At 35.4% G+C, this 15284-nt stretch overlaps 1 protein-coding gene across 6 annotated transcripts in view; it reads left to right on the forward strand.

The window, feature by feature from the left end:
* DIAPH2 (diaphanous related formin 2) overlaps positions 1–15284 on the forward strand; it is a 1085411-nt gene that overhangs the window by 566888 nt on the left and 503239 nt on the right. For all 6 annotated transcript variants that reach the window (XM_072744409.1, XM_072744404.1, XM_072744407.1 and 3 more), the window contains one exon: positions 7452–7691. In XM_072744409.1, the coding sequence (XP_072600510.1) occupies positions 7452–7691 (240 nt within the window). The remainder of the gene's footprint in view (positions 1–7451; positions 7692–15284) is intronic.

A 15284-nucleotide genomic window follows, 5' to 3' on the forward strand; every position in this document is an offset into this window, starting at 1 on the left:
ACCTCCTCTTTAGTCTCTTGATTTTACATTAACACATTTTCAATGAGAACATTTACAATAGTATATATATAAATATATAATGCATTAAAACTGGCTGAAAGGAGCACAGGACAGTATTTACAGTGTGTTTGATAGCTAATGAGTGCTGTTTTTCACTGAGCTCTAACAACACATTCATTAATTGTGAATAAGAGAACTTTCCCTCAGGTTTCGTAGAACACTCAAGGACCATGATTTCTTTTTGGGTATTCCTTGAGGATGTAGAAAGATGATAATAGAAATAACAGCTATTCTTTTAGAGTGCATACATCGCCAGCCACTATGATAGGAGAGTTATACAAAGCATCTTATCTAAGTCCTGCTGCAACTGGCACAGGTTATTTGAGGAATGCATTTTACTAATGAGGAAATGAAGTCTAACAAACATTAGGTAACTTATACTAGGTCATGAACTAGAATGTAATAGAACTATAGTTCAAGTCCCAGGTCTGTGTAACTCAAAATCCCTATTTCTTCCACTATAACTTGCATTGTAAGTCGGGAAAATGCAGAAAATGTTTTCTCTCCCTCTGTGAGGATTGGGGAAGAATTTATCTCAAACCTAGCCTTCAAAATAGATATATGAGGCTCCACATTTAGACTCAGATTGAGCTAGGGCAGTATTGTTGGAATGACCCATGTGGCAGCAAATTACTATGTGGGAGGGAGAGTAGCCCCCCAGTTTACCCATATCAGCCTACTATAATACCTTTTCATACCATACATCTTCTCCCTAATCCAGCACTTTGCTAATTTTGGAGTTCCTATTGGAGTGAATGAATATATTCACTAGTTTTGTAGTTATTGTTTTAAGCCATCATATTTATCAACTGGTATGAGCTAAACTGTGTTCTAGAGGGTAAATGAATAAAGATGTTTTGCCAGATTCAAGGGCAACTCTGTCCCCTTACACTGTATAGCCTCTTCCCAAAATCAAACTGACTGATGATGGATTATATCCAGTAATAACAGTTCAACGAAGTTAATACCCTAGCATTTCTGGTTTGATATCTTAGCTGAAGACATTATTTTGAGGACAGTAAAACATCATCATTCTCTCTTAATTTTGTTCAGTAGACAATCTTACTGTCCTACTTGGGAAATCTGAAAAATGGTTAGTCAGCTGAGGAGTGCTTTTAAACATTTGAATGTCTGATATATGCAAGACACTGTGCTAGGTGCTACATCAGATGCAGTCTTTGACTCTTCTCCCTATGTACTCTCATCATCAGCAAACTTACCTCCCACAGTATCTAACTGAATAACTTCCCAAATATGCCAACTCTAATACTTATCTCCTCCTAGACCTAAGCACTGTGTATCCAGATACAACCAGATATACTATAGTACCTAAAACCAAAAATGTCAAGAAAGCCATATCATTTTCCTATCATAGAGGTATCATTTTACTATTTATGTGAAAATTTGGAGATGGAAAGGCTGAAGGGATCAGAGAGCATATTTAAATAGTCTATTTTACTAATTCAATCTTGAAGTACATGAAATTTAAGATTGAATGTTGAGCTTGGAAAATACGAGACAATTCTAAGAAATTCTTCAAGTCAAAATATAGGCAAGGAATGGTATTAAATTACACTGTGTTTACCACAATATGAATATGATCCCAAGATTTAGAGCCTTAATAGTGGAAAGCTAGTAGTGTCTAAAATATACAATTGATGTCTGAGAGAATGGTAAACTAAGTTCACTTAAATGCCAATAATGTTTTTTTGGTAACAGCTGAGTAATATTTAATTTTGTGGATCAAGCACCCTTTACCCCATCTTTTCCCAATTCTAGAAGCAGAGATTTATTTTTTTTATTTTTATTTTTTTTAATTTTTTTTTAATTTATTTATGATAGTCACAGAGAGAGAGAGAGAGAGAGAGGCAGAGACATAGGCAGAGGGAGAAGCAGGCTCCATGCACCGGGAGCCCGATGTGGGATTCGATCCCCGGTCTCCAGGATCGCGCCCTGGGCCAAAGGCAGGCGCCAAACCGCTGCGCCACCCAGGGATCCCCCATTATCTCCTTTTAAATCTCTGCTTCTAGGGATCCCTGGGTGGCGCAGCGGTTTGGCGCCTGCCTTTGGCCCAGGGCGCGATCCTGGAGACCGGGGATCGAATCCCACATCGGGCTCCCGGTGCATGGAGCCTGCTTCTCCCTCTGCCTATGTCTCTGCCTCTCTCTCTCTCTGTGTGTGTGTGTGTGTGTGTGTGTGTGTGTGTTACTATCATAAATAAATAAAAAAATTTAAAAAAAATAAAAGGAGATAATGTTTACGCATAATTTACTTGGCTCCTATCCAATTATGAAACAAGGAATTTCCCCTACCTTGTAGATGAGGAACCTAAAGACTGGAGAAATTAGGGAGATTACTTCTGCACAGTGAGACAATGTGAAAGTTTCTAGATTTAGTCTTTAATTGAGTTTGTTAATAAGCTGCATATTACCTGCACCTACACTCTCTTATATAGGATAGGCAGCAGATGATCAGGGGAAACAAATTCACCTGAAATAAAGCAACAAATCAGACCATAAACCACAGCAAACCAGTATCTCCTTCTGCCTTCATTAATACCAACAGTGTTCTACCTCACAACAGACTTAAAATCTTGGAGTCACCTTTGACTATCTTCTCTCATATTTAATACTACATCCCATTGAATCTTCCTTAATTCTGTCTCTCATATCCATTGCTTCTTACCCCTTTCTATCATCAACATCATAGCTCATTATCTATTTTTTAAGTCATTTTGAAGACTAATACTCTCCCTGCCACTACTCTCCTCCAAACAATTGTACATACTGATACCAATATGATTGCAAGAGGCATTATGGTGTAATGGTTGAGAGTCTAGGTTATGTGACCTGAATGCCTGAGTTCAAATCTCCAGGTCTTTAACATACAACTTATCTTTGCATAAATCACTTAGTATTTCTGTCACTCACTTTCTTAATGTTTATTTATTTATTTTTTCTTAATGTTTATAATGAGACTAATGCTAATAACCTTTTCCTAGGATTGTTTTGAGATTCAAATCAGTTAATTTACATTTATAATATATATATATACAGAAAAATATTTGGCACAAAGCGCTTAAAAATGCTAATCACTGTTATTTTACTATTATTAGGCAATTACACTTTTGTTCATGTTATTTCAGTTAGAGGTGGTATTTAAATCCATTCTATCTGGATCTATAGGCCAAAGATTGAAACACAAATCCCAGAAAGGGTGAAAATATGAATGAAAACAAGTAGTATTGTAACCGAAGTGAGACTAAAAATCCATGTAAGTATAAGGGTTTAAATTACTTATTCATCTGAGACCAAGGCCACTGTGGTGAACCTACAAAGCCTTACAAAGCAGGGCCAGAAGGGCACATAAATCACTTGACTAACACTTGGTCAAAATAGCTCTTGGGCTTTTTTAACCATCAGAGAGCCTGAAAAAAAAAACTCCCTAAACATAAAATGATAGAAATATGTGTATATGCAAATGGTGCCAGTTACCGGTGAAAGCAAAGGAAAAATAAAGTGGGGAGGGATTTGAAGAGAGTGGTAGAGGCATAAAGAAAGGCAGAAAAGCATACAGAAACTGGGGTTCCCATGGAAACATACCAGAGAGTTATGAATTCATGGAGATAAATAATTAGATATGGCTAGCTTCCAATTCCATGGCCTTTCCATGGACTTTTTGGGTGTTTTAGTTTCAATTTTGCCCCTAGGTATATACCCTGTGTATTCCTAACTATAAACCTTTTCTCACACTGTATCCTTTCTACACCTTCCTTTTGGCTCCCATTTGTTCTTCTCTGCCTCAGTCTCTCTCTCTCCTTTGTTTTTCTATCCATTCATATCACCTCTATTGTGAAGTCTGCAGTAAACATTGTAGTTATAAGAGTTTAAAGTTTTGGGGTGCCTGGGTGGCTTATTCGGTTAAGCATCCAACTCTTGGTTTTGGCTCAGGTCATGATCTCGGGGCTGTGAACTTGAGTCCCATGTTAGCCTCCACAGAGTGGAGTCTACTTGAGATTCTCTCTTTTGTTTTCCCTCTGCCCCTCCCCCTACTTGCTCACATGCATCTGCTTTCTCTCTCTAAAATAAAATATTTTTTAAAAATGAGTTAAAAGTTTTCTTTCAGCACACATCAGCATTTAATTTCTACTTACCCATCTAGAACCGTATGCTAGTTTTATCAGTAACTATAGTTTTTAAGTGACTGTGTTATGAGTTTTAGGTTATATTAGAAGATTGTGATTTGTTGGTATGCCTTATACTTACCATAGAAGTGATGAAGCAATTATAGGATGGTTTCTCTAATATTATCCTGATCATAAAAATAAAAGAGCTATTAATAAGAACTCATAAAATCTACATAAATATAGTAACAGGTCAATATTCCCAGCATACTTTTACAAATCATCTATAAAGAGCATGAGAGCATATAGGGATTAGCAGAAGGCATAGGTTAATCTTTAGAGAAGGAGATACCCATGGATAATGGGCAAGTTCATGTCAAAGATGAAAAATTATGAACTATGCCTTCCATATTAGAGCAGATATGATATATTCAGCAGCTCATTTGCTTCTTTTGAAAGGCACTTTGGGTCTTAAGGACTTTTGTTTCTGTTTTGAAATTATTTTCATGTTATTTACAGATATCTCAGTGTCTAATCTGTACCTAACATTTATAGTCAAGAAACTAAGCAATATGTACAAAAAATAAATATAATTAGGATTATTAATAATTTATTTTGGGGTGGTTAAGTGGTTCAGTTGGTTAAGTGTCCAACTCAGCTCAGATCTTGATCTCAGGGTCATAGATTCAAGCTCCATGTTGGACTCCACATGCAGTGTGGAACCTACTAAAGAAAAAGAATTGTTTATTTTCATTGTGTGTATGCTTATGTATGTTCATATGTATCTACTCCCACCCTCACCTCTGTCCTATAATTCATTTGGTAAATGAAAGCTTATTAAATGACTTGAAGTTAGAGGACATTAATGGCTAAAAGAAATTATTACCATAGGAGCTAAACCAAAGGGAATAGAAAATGTGCACCAATACTATGAAACAAATAATTAAAACCTAATTTGACCTGTTTTAAAGAAAACCAACAAAGAATTCTTGAGTAATATACTTAAAAGTAAGTTCATCCATTTTGAGTTTATTTTTGTGTATGGTGTAAGGTAATGGTCTAGTTTCATTCTTCTGCATGTGGATGTGTGGATGTCCAATTTCCCCAGCACCATTTATTGAAGAGACTGTCCTTTTTCCAGTGGATAGTCTTTCTTGCTTGTCAAATATTAGTTGACCATAGAGTTAAGGGCCCATTTCTGTGTATTCTATTCCATTAATCTATGTGTCTGTTTTTGTGCCAGTACCACACTGTCTTGATTTTTATTGCTTTGGAAAACAGCTTGATGTCCAGAATTGTGATGCCACCAGCTTTGGTTTTCCTTTTCAATATTTCCCTGGCTATTCGGAGTCTTTTCTGATTCCACACAAATCTTAAGATATTTTGTTCCAACTCTCTGAAGAAAGTCCATGGTATTTTGATAGGAATTTCTTTGAATATGTAAATTGCACTGGGTAGCATAGACATTTTCATGATATTAATTCTTCCAATCCATGAGCATGGAGTATTTTTCCATTCTCTTACACCATACACAAAGATAAACTCTAAATGGATGAAAGATCTTAATGTGAGACAAGAATCTATCAAAATCCTAGGGGAGAACACAGGCAACATCCTTTTTGAACTTGACCACAGCAACTACTTGCAAGATACATCCATGAAGGCAAGGGAAACAAAAACAAAAATGAACTATTGGGACTTCATCAAGATAAAAAGCTTCTGCACAGCAAAAGAAACAGTCAACAAAACTAAAAGACAACCTACAGAATGGGAGAAGATATTTGCAAATGACCTATAAGATAAAGGAGTAGTATCCAAGATCTATAAAGAACTTATGAAACTCAACAGCAAAGAAACAATCCAGTCATGTGATGGACAAAAGACAAGAAATTTCACAGAGGAAGACATAGACATGGCCAAGAAGCACATGAGAAAATGCTCCGTATCAGTGGCCATCAGGGAAATACAAATCAAAACCACAATGAGATACCCCCTCACACCAGTGAGAATGTTGAAAATTAACAAGACAGGAAACACCAAGTGTTGGAAAGGATGTGGAGAAAGGGGAACCCTCTTGCACTGTTGGTGGGAATGTGAACTGGTGCAGCCACTCTGGAAAACTGTGTGGAGGTTCCTCAAGGAGTTAAAAATAGAGCTACCCTACAACCCAGCAATTACACTGCTGGCGATTTACCCCAAAGATACAGATGCAGTGAAACGCCGGGACACCTGCACCCCAATGTTTATAGCAGTGTCCACAATACAATGGAATATTACTCAGCCATTAGAAACGACAAATACCAACCATTTGCCTCAACGTGGATAGAACTGGAGGGTATTATGCTGAGTGAAGTAAGTCAATCGGAGAAGGACAAACATTATATGGTTTCATTCATATGGGGAATATAAAAAATAGTGAAAGGGATTAAAGGGGAAAGGGGAGAAAATGAGTGGGAAATACCAGAGAGGGTGACAGAACATGAGAGAGTCCTAACTCTGGAAAATGAACAAGGGGTAGTGGAAGGGGAGGTGGGCAGGGGGACGGGGTGACTGGGTGACAGGCACTGAAGGGGGCACTTGATGGGATGAGCACTGGGTGTTATAATATATGCTGGCAAATCGAAGTCCAATAAAAAAATACAAAAAAAAAAAAGTAAGTTCATGTGATTTTACCATTACCTAATTAACTTAACATCAACATTCTGTCCAGTAGGGGAAATTCTTTAGAGCATATATAAATATTTAATATATTCAATGAATAAAAATCATTGGTTTAAAAATTATCAAATGTTCAATCAGAGCTAGTCCTATGATTTCAAACAGCATAGTAATATGTAATTTCTTAGGAAATCTGATTCCTCTTACATTTTCTGTTATCATATACATCTTATATCTATGGCCAAACTATCCATTCAACTCAGTTTCATGTTCGTAAATTTTCATAATTTACCTCAGGGAACAGTTTTTGGTAGTTTAAATGCTATTTATGATTAGTAATTATGCAGTTAACAATAGCAACTATTTAGCTTCAATAATATTTTCTTATTGTTATAAGGATGATTTTTTTAAACTGAACAGCTGTTTTTAAACTTTGATGAACATATTCCTTTGGAATGTCTAAAACATAACAAAACAATATTTTTTAAAACCCAGAAAATTCATTTTATGCAGAAATTTTACCATATTGTCTATAAAATTATCCCCACTAGAAAATGAAACAACAGGCTTTATATATCTATATTCTTATAGGGCATTTCTTGTCTTACAGATGAGCTCAGTGAAAATGTTGCGGCCTCGTCTCGATAACATTCTTTTCAAGCTCACATTTGAAGAACATGTAAACAACATCAAACCAAGCATCATAGCAGTAACTCTTGCCTGTGAAGAAATGAAGAAAAGTGAAAGCTTTAACAGACTTTTAGAGTTAGTTCTTTTGGTTGGAAACTACATGAACTCAGGCTCTAGAAATGCCCAGTCTTTGGGTTTTAAAATCAACTTCCTTTGTAAGGTAAGATAACATTTTATAATGCTAAATAATAATCTCATCTGTGAGAAGGGTCACTCTAAATTGGCAATAGTACGTAAGCCAAAAAAATAATATGCTTTAAAAGGGTGAATGTTGGGGCACCTGGGTGGCTGTCAGTTAAGCATCTGCCTTTGGCTCTGGTCATGATCCCATGGTCCTAGGACTAAGCTGCACATCGGGCTCCCTGCTTGGTGGAGACCCTGCTTCTCTCACTCTGCTGCTGCCCCTGATTGTGCTCTCTCTCTCTCATTCTCTCTCTCTCTCTGTTTGTCTGTGTGTCAAATAAATAAATAAAATCTTTTAAAAATAAATAAAAATAAAATGATGAATGTTGCGGTAAGTAAATTATATCTCAGTTAAAACAGATAAATATATTTTTGTTTAATTTTAGTGCAGTAAAATCTCAAAGACTATGCAAATTCTGTTGTAGTATAGTACTAAACTCCTCTGATTAGATCTTTCTGGTGTTTGTAAATTTGTTTTTAAATTGCCTTTTATAAAGTAGATGCAATATTCTATTTCAGTTCCCTTGTACTTATTTTATGTCTTTCTTAAAACTGTTTGAGGAGCTAAATGTAATAAGGTAAATAGCCAGAAATTTCTTTTTGAATATGCTTTCCTTATTCTGGTCTAAACAAACAATACTCTATGTTGTTGAATACTGTTGTTACTAAGCTTATACTAGATAACTAGTCTACTAACTAAAAGTTAAAAAAAACTAAATGACAGTCATCTTGCTGTTTTGATCAAGACATTTCATAGTATTTTTTTTGAGATTTTAATTCTCATGAGAAGAAACAGAGAAGCACAAAAATGATCATATACAGCCATTTCTAGGCTAGAGTGAACCACCTTATTCAAGGGAAAGATCTGTCTGTTACAAAGAGAAAACTGAACAGACTCTGAAGTGAAGGCCTATTAAGAATGCTAGAGAGGAAAATAAATCTGAAAACAAGCAATATCTCTTTGACATCTCACCATTCTTTCACTTTTTTTTTTCTTCTCACATCTTAAACCATTGAAAAACTGATTAGTTCTTGAAGTATAACAAGAATCTCAAATGTAAGAATGGATATAAATTTCTTTTCTATTAATGCATTAAATAGATGCACATTACATATGTATGGACTCACATTTTAATATGCATCAAAAGTGATTTGCTTCTAACTCAGATAGACAAAGAATAACCTTTATAGGAATTGGATGTATAATGGAATTATATCTGTTTACTCCTTATTCATTTTTGAGGGGTGTAAAGAAGGAGTGCCAGAAAGATAGGGAAGATCATCTGGAATGCTAGATTTTGTCGAAAAAAAACCCCGAAGCCTAATATTGTTACTCCCTCTTCTTGGGATTTTAGGGGACATGTGAAATTATTTGATAATGCCAGAGAGAATAAGGTAATGCTTGTAATAAAATGGAATAAATCGTAGCCACATTTATAGGATAAATCTAAATATTTAATACATTTGCATTGTATTGCATACCATAAATTTAATACTAAGAAAGTCATCTCTTCCAAAGATGCTTTTTAAGTATATACTATATGCAGGGTGGATGAATCTTAAGATATTTTTAGTCAGTGATCATAAAAATATTATAAATTAAGAGAAAAGATCATTGAAAATTTGTATTGTATACCTATTTCACATTTGATTCATATAAAAAAACTTTTAAAACCAACTATCCTAATTTGACTATATATGTATCTTTTCTAAGTTTCTTAATTTCACATTATTCCAATTAATTACATGAACTAATTTTTTTAAAATTTTTATTTATTTATGATAGTCAGAGAGAGAGAGAGAGAGAGAGAGGCAGAGACACAGGCAGAGGGAGAAGCAGGCTCCATGCACCGGGAGCCTGATGTGGGATTCGATCCCGGGTCTCCAGGATCGCGCCCTGGGCCAAAGGCAGGCGCCAAACCGCTGCACCACCCAGGGATCCCTACATGAACTAATTTTTATAGTAAATATGAATAAGTCATTTATACATGGAAACAAAAGATTATATTAATCTCAGAGAAGGATTTTACAGTTCTATTTTGGAGAGAATCTTCTTCCTGTCTTCTACCTGTCAAATAAAAGTTTTATACAACACTGATCTGACATCTATCACTAGAGGTATACTCAAAGGATTCAGCACAAAGATTTTTCCCAACCTCATATGAAATAAAAATAATCTTGTGGGAAATACTATCATGTAGTAATAGATGTTCTAAAAAAGAAGAAATGAATTTTTTTAGATGTCCCCATCTTCCCCCTGCCCACTTTTCAGTAGGGTTTTTCCCTTCAGGGAAATATTTGTCATTAAGAAAGAGAAATCATATACATGCATGACATTCCCCTAATGTCTAGGATTAAAAGGATATTCCTGGAATACAAAGGGTTCTGAGTAGATGTAAATGTCTAAAAAGATAGAAATTAAAAAAAATTTAAAAAAAAAATAAAAAAAATAAAAAAATAAAAATAAAAAGATAGAAATTTATGAAGGACATAGAAACAAGTTTACTTAGGTTTGTAATCTGTTCAAAAGTGAGTTCACTAACTACTGATGTATGATCAGCTAGAATTGTTAAATTCCAGTTATATTATAAAAGATTATTTGGTTGATATTTCTCAATTTGCTTAAAGAATAGCAGAGAGAACTTCCTTTGTAGAGCACTGAGTTTGCTTTGAAAAATGATAACATTTACCCACCTAAATTATTCTAATGATAATTTCCTTTCTTAGTGAATATGACTATAATCTGCTCTTCAGAAGAAGTTATAGAATATGTTAAAATATTCACCATCTTAAAAAGGAGCCATGGTGTAAGCAGTTAAATTTATCAGATATATCTTGTAGTAAAATAATATTAAAAATTCAGATGGTCACAATTGGCTCCTATGATATTTGGGAAGAAAAGGAAAACAGATAGGTTAACCTAAATGTCAAATATAACTAACTGGTGTCATATTACTATAAATACTACCCTTACCATAAAATGCTTTAATTTGCAGCTGTGAATTATCACTTTGTGAATCACCAAACCAGGGTTCTGAACTGTAATACAAGTCATTTCCATGCAGATGAGTTCCCAATGTTTTCTTTGCCCCTGGTTGCCTATTGGTTATTAAAATTCTAACCAATAGCAGTGGTGCACTTCAGGGTCACTTACTTATGTTTTCAGTTATATACAATAACATAATCTGCATAAGAACAAAACATTTGAAAATCCCTAATACTCCCTAGGCACTAAGCTTTGTGGGCATATAAGATAAGGATCTTTACAAGAGATAATAATTCTGCCTGATAAAAGCAAAAAACAAAAAAGAAAATAAAACAAAAAAGCCAGGAATTTATCGAAATGTAAGAAATAGCTCAACTAGAAACTGAAGAAGCTGGATAACTTGGCCTTTAAAAAAGCAACAACAATGGTATCTTTGAGGGAACGGGGAGCAGGAACAAATGGAAAGCCTTTTTAGGAAACTGTCTTTGGGTGCATTAGCTCCAACCATTTTCCTCCTTCTTTCTCAGAGTTTGATTTAAATTCTTATTAGAAAGACAGACTGATTGGCCTACCGTGGATTACAAGAATACTCCTTGTCCAAGGGAAGGCAAAGAACCTTGATTGATAACGCTACCAGGACTACCTGTGATGGAAGATTGATCATGTCCTAAAGGATGTGGTTATCCAAAGATAGGGACACCAAAGATTAGCGACAGGTCAAGGGACATCAGACAAACAAAGGCAAAACAAAAGAGATCATTGGTACACCAGGGGCATACAAACAACACAGAAGATGCATAGAAACCTCAAGAAGCTAGTGGTACAGTTAAGTGGTCGGGAAATATACTACATATAGAATAATATGTAATGTCACAAGATACACTGTCAGTGAACACCAAGACTAATGGCCATTGAGATTAACAGGACTTCAGAAGAGGGAGGAATTTTTTATTATGGGGTGGGGATGAGCAGTACTGCAAAATGAAAGAGAAGGATCTTGAAGGAATGGTAGAACTAGGTTATATAAGGGAAGAAGGCATAGCCTTGCAAGACAGGAAAAAGATAGACTCAGAACCTAACTTTCAGCTTCAATTTTGCCCATTAATAGCCAAGTTTTCATGGCTGTCACTTACTCTCTCTGAACTCTATTTCCTTACCTGTAACTGAGGAAATCCAGTGACCCTTTCTTATTTTGTTATTTAGGGTTGTTTTTGGGGTCAAATAAAATTATCTTTGTCACAATTCTTTGAAAAATAATGTTAAATGGTAGTAGTTCTTTTTAATGATGGTAGAGAAAAAAATAGAAAAAAAATGATGGTAGATAACTGGGGATAATCATCATGTGTTTGAAGATGAATTAGAAAACCACACCGACTGGAATATTGGATATGTTGGATACAAATAACATTGGCTGGCAGGTTGTGAAAAGATTTTGAGTTATTTGTATACTAGTATGGATAGCTTGCCTTCATAATTTTTGAAATCATTCATTTTGTAACTTATGAAGGTCATGAACCTTTCTTTTTCTGCCTTGAGTTAATATCCCCTCACCCATACTATGACTTTCTAGTCATTCTGGTTGGACAGAGAGATATAACAAGTCATGATGAGTAGGATGATGTGCTTTTGTACAAATGTGAAATATACTGTACAAAGAACCTGAAGAAAACATTTCAGTTTACTATGGAGAAAATTCTATAAATCTTACTCTCAGTCATAAGGATTAATATGGTAATGTAATTGTGTTCCTATTTCTAAGATCCATCATTTCTATAAAGTGTATGTAACGTTAAAGGCCTTATTTCCTAGAAACCATCACATAGTATTTGTGACAGAATACTGTAGGTATTATCCCAAGTACACAAAGGAAAGTCTTCTCCCCCAGAGAAAGAAAGAAAGAAAGAAAGAAAGAAAGAAAGAAAGAGAAAAAAAAGCTTCATTTTAAATGTGAAATAGAAGATTAGTCACCAGAAAATATGATTTGTAAAGACAATGACTGCTGTCTGTGGAAACAAAATTTAGAAATATATAATCCAAGAGAAAAATCTACAACAACAACAAAAAACTAAGAAAAAAGTCACATCTAAGTACTTTAAAAATTTCACATCTCATCATTTTTAGCTGAAATGATGTGGATGGTTTCCATATAAACTTAGAATCTTAACATAAGAAGGTAACTAGTCTAGCCTCTTCAATCTGTAGATAAGAAAATGGGCACTCAGAGAAGGGAAATACTTGGTTTGTGTTTTGGCAGGTTCCAACTGCCATGACAGAGTACCACAGTCTGAGTGGTTTAAACAACGGAAATTAAGTTTGTCAGTTTTGGAGATAGGAAGTCCAAGATCTTGTTGTGAATGTTTGGCTTAAGTGTTAACTTTTTTTTTTTTTTAATTTAGAGACTGTAGTTCCTCACAGATTTAAAGGGTATACCCTTTTTTACCAGCGATACTATTGAATATATAATTGTCCCGCTGCTGTAGTTCATTTATTAAAAAAAAAAACATTAAAATGTATTGTTTGCTATAAATATTAACCAGCAATTCTACCTTCAAATGTGGGTTAACAAATAAATATATGACTATGAATTTATAAGCAAAAATATTTTAGAAAATAACCACTGTAGGATATACTAAAAGGCACCCTACCAAAGATCAATACATTCTAGTCAATAGTCTACACATTTGGTTGCCTATGGTTTAACAGTTTCTAAGGTACTTTCCTTGCCATTCAAGGAGGTGAATTATTATTGGCCCCATTTACCAATTAGGAAATAATAGCGTACAATTTAAGTCATACAATTTTTCCAATTTCCAAATTTAAATACCAGCTAGCAATTATCCAAGTTGAGGCTTAAGTCTGTTTTCTGTGTCCCAATCCTTGCAAGCACACTGCCTCTCATTGTACTATAACAGGATGTTTGGATATATATGGTTCAATGCAAGGAAGCATTACAGAACACACCTCTGCCACTTACGGAATTCCGGAAATTGGGAAAATCACATAAAGATTTTCTTGACTCTCTGGTAGCTTGTAAAATGAGAAATCTCTCTCTTTTTTTTTTTTTTTTTTAATTTTATTTATTTATCCATGGAGGGGTGGGTGGCAGAGGTAGAAGCAGGCTCCATGCAGGGAGGCCCCATGTGGGACTCAATCCCAGGTCTGCAGGATCACACCCCAGGCCGAAGGCGGTGCCAAACCGCTGGGACACTGGGGCAGCCCCGAGAAATCCCTTTTTTAATTCAAATTGAATTGGAAGTAATTGCAGGAATATTATTATAAACTTTTTTACAGATTTTATCTCTTCATGAGAGACACACACACACACACACAGAGAGAGAGAGAGAGAGAGAGGGAGAGAGAGGCAGAGACACAGGCAGAGGGAGAAGCAGACTCCATGTAGGGAGCCCGACGTGGGACTCAATCCCGGATCTCCAGGATCAGGCTCTGGGCCGAAAGTGGCGCTAAACTGCTGAGCCACCTGGGCTGCCCAAATTGCAGGAATATTAATAGAAAATTTCTCTTCCTCTAATACATTTTAATGTATCCAGGCAGTAGAGCCTATATATTTGTAATAAAATAGCACCTAATAATCTGCATAATTATAGAGCTATCACTTGACCTTGTATGTATAGACTCTTAGAGCCTATCAGTTTTGTGTAGGCAAGTTTAGCTGCTGTTCTCAAATTTTACAAATGAAAATCGGACCTCCAGGGAGATAACTTACCCAGGATCACGCAGTGGCAGATGTATAGTTAGAATCCAACTTTTCCTAAGACTCCAATTATTTCAGTGGCTCAAGCTATTTTTAGAATTTGATAGTCTCTTTTGCTTCACTGAAATCTTTTTTTCCTATCAGACAGTATTTAACATTACTTGAATTTGGAGGAGTTGTGGTTGATATTTTGCTGAGAAGAAAATTGCTTTAAGGGGTATAATTTGCATCGGAAAATGCTGTGTAAGGGAAGCCTATCAAGTACAGGATTGGGTGGAATGTTAGGTCTTCTTTCTAAACTTTCCTTTTTCTCCTTGTGGGTCCTTTAAATTCTCCTTCCTGCGGGGCTATTTGAAGAAAAGAATTTTCAGTTGTTGATCTCCCTGAGTCACTGGTTATAATCAGTGACACATATCCAAATGTACAGCAAAACCCAGACGAGCTCATTCATGTTGCTTTGCATTTTTAAATGTCATCATGTAATATAATGACACACCATACTATGTTCATAATTTATGACTAACAGACACAAACATTTCAAGTTAAGGATTTGTCTGTGTCATGTCATATTCTTCGAAGTAGAAACAACCATTTTTGACCTCTGAAACAACTAAGCAGCATAGAATGATTTAAGAACTCGATATCATTCTTAATTTTATTTATTTATTTTTTAAGATTTTATTTATTTATTCATGAGAGACACAGAGTGAGTGAGAGGCAGAGACACAGGCAGAGGGAGAAGCAGGCTCCATGCAGGGAGCCTGATGCCAACTGGATCCAGGACTCCAGAATTACACCCTGGGCTGAAGGCAGACGTTAAACTGCTGAGCCACCCAGGGATCCCCCATTCAAAATTATAAATGGTTTCCTTT

The sequence above is a fragment of the Vulpes vulpes genome, chromosome X (assembly GCF_048418805.1).
Source record: "Vulpes vulpes isolate BD-2025 chromosome X, VulVul3, whole genome shotgun sequence".
Classification (NCBI taxonomy): Eukaryota; Metazoa; Chordata; class Mammalia; order Carnivora; family Canidae; genus Vulpes; species Vulpes vulpes.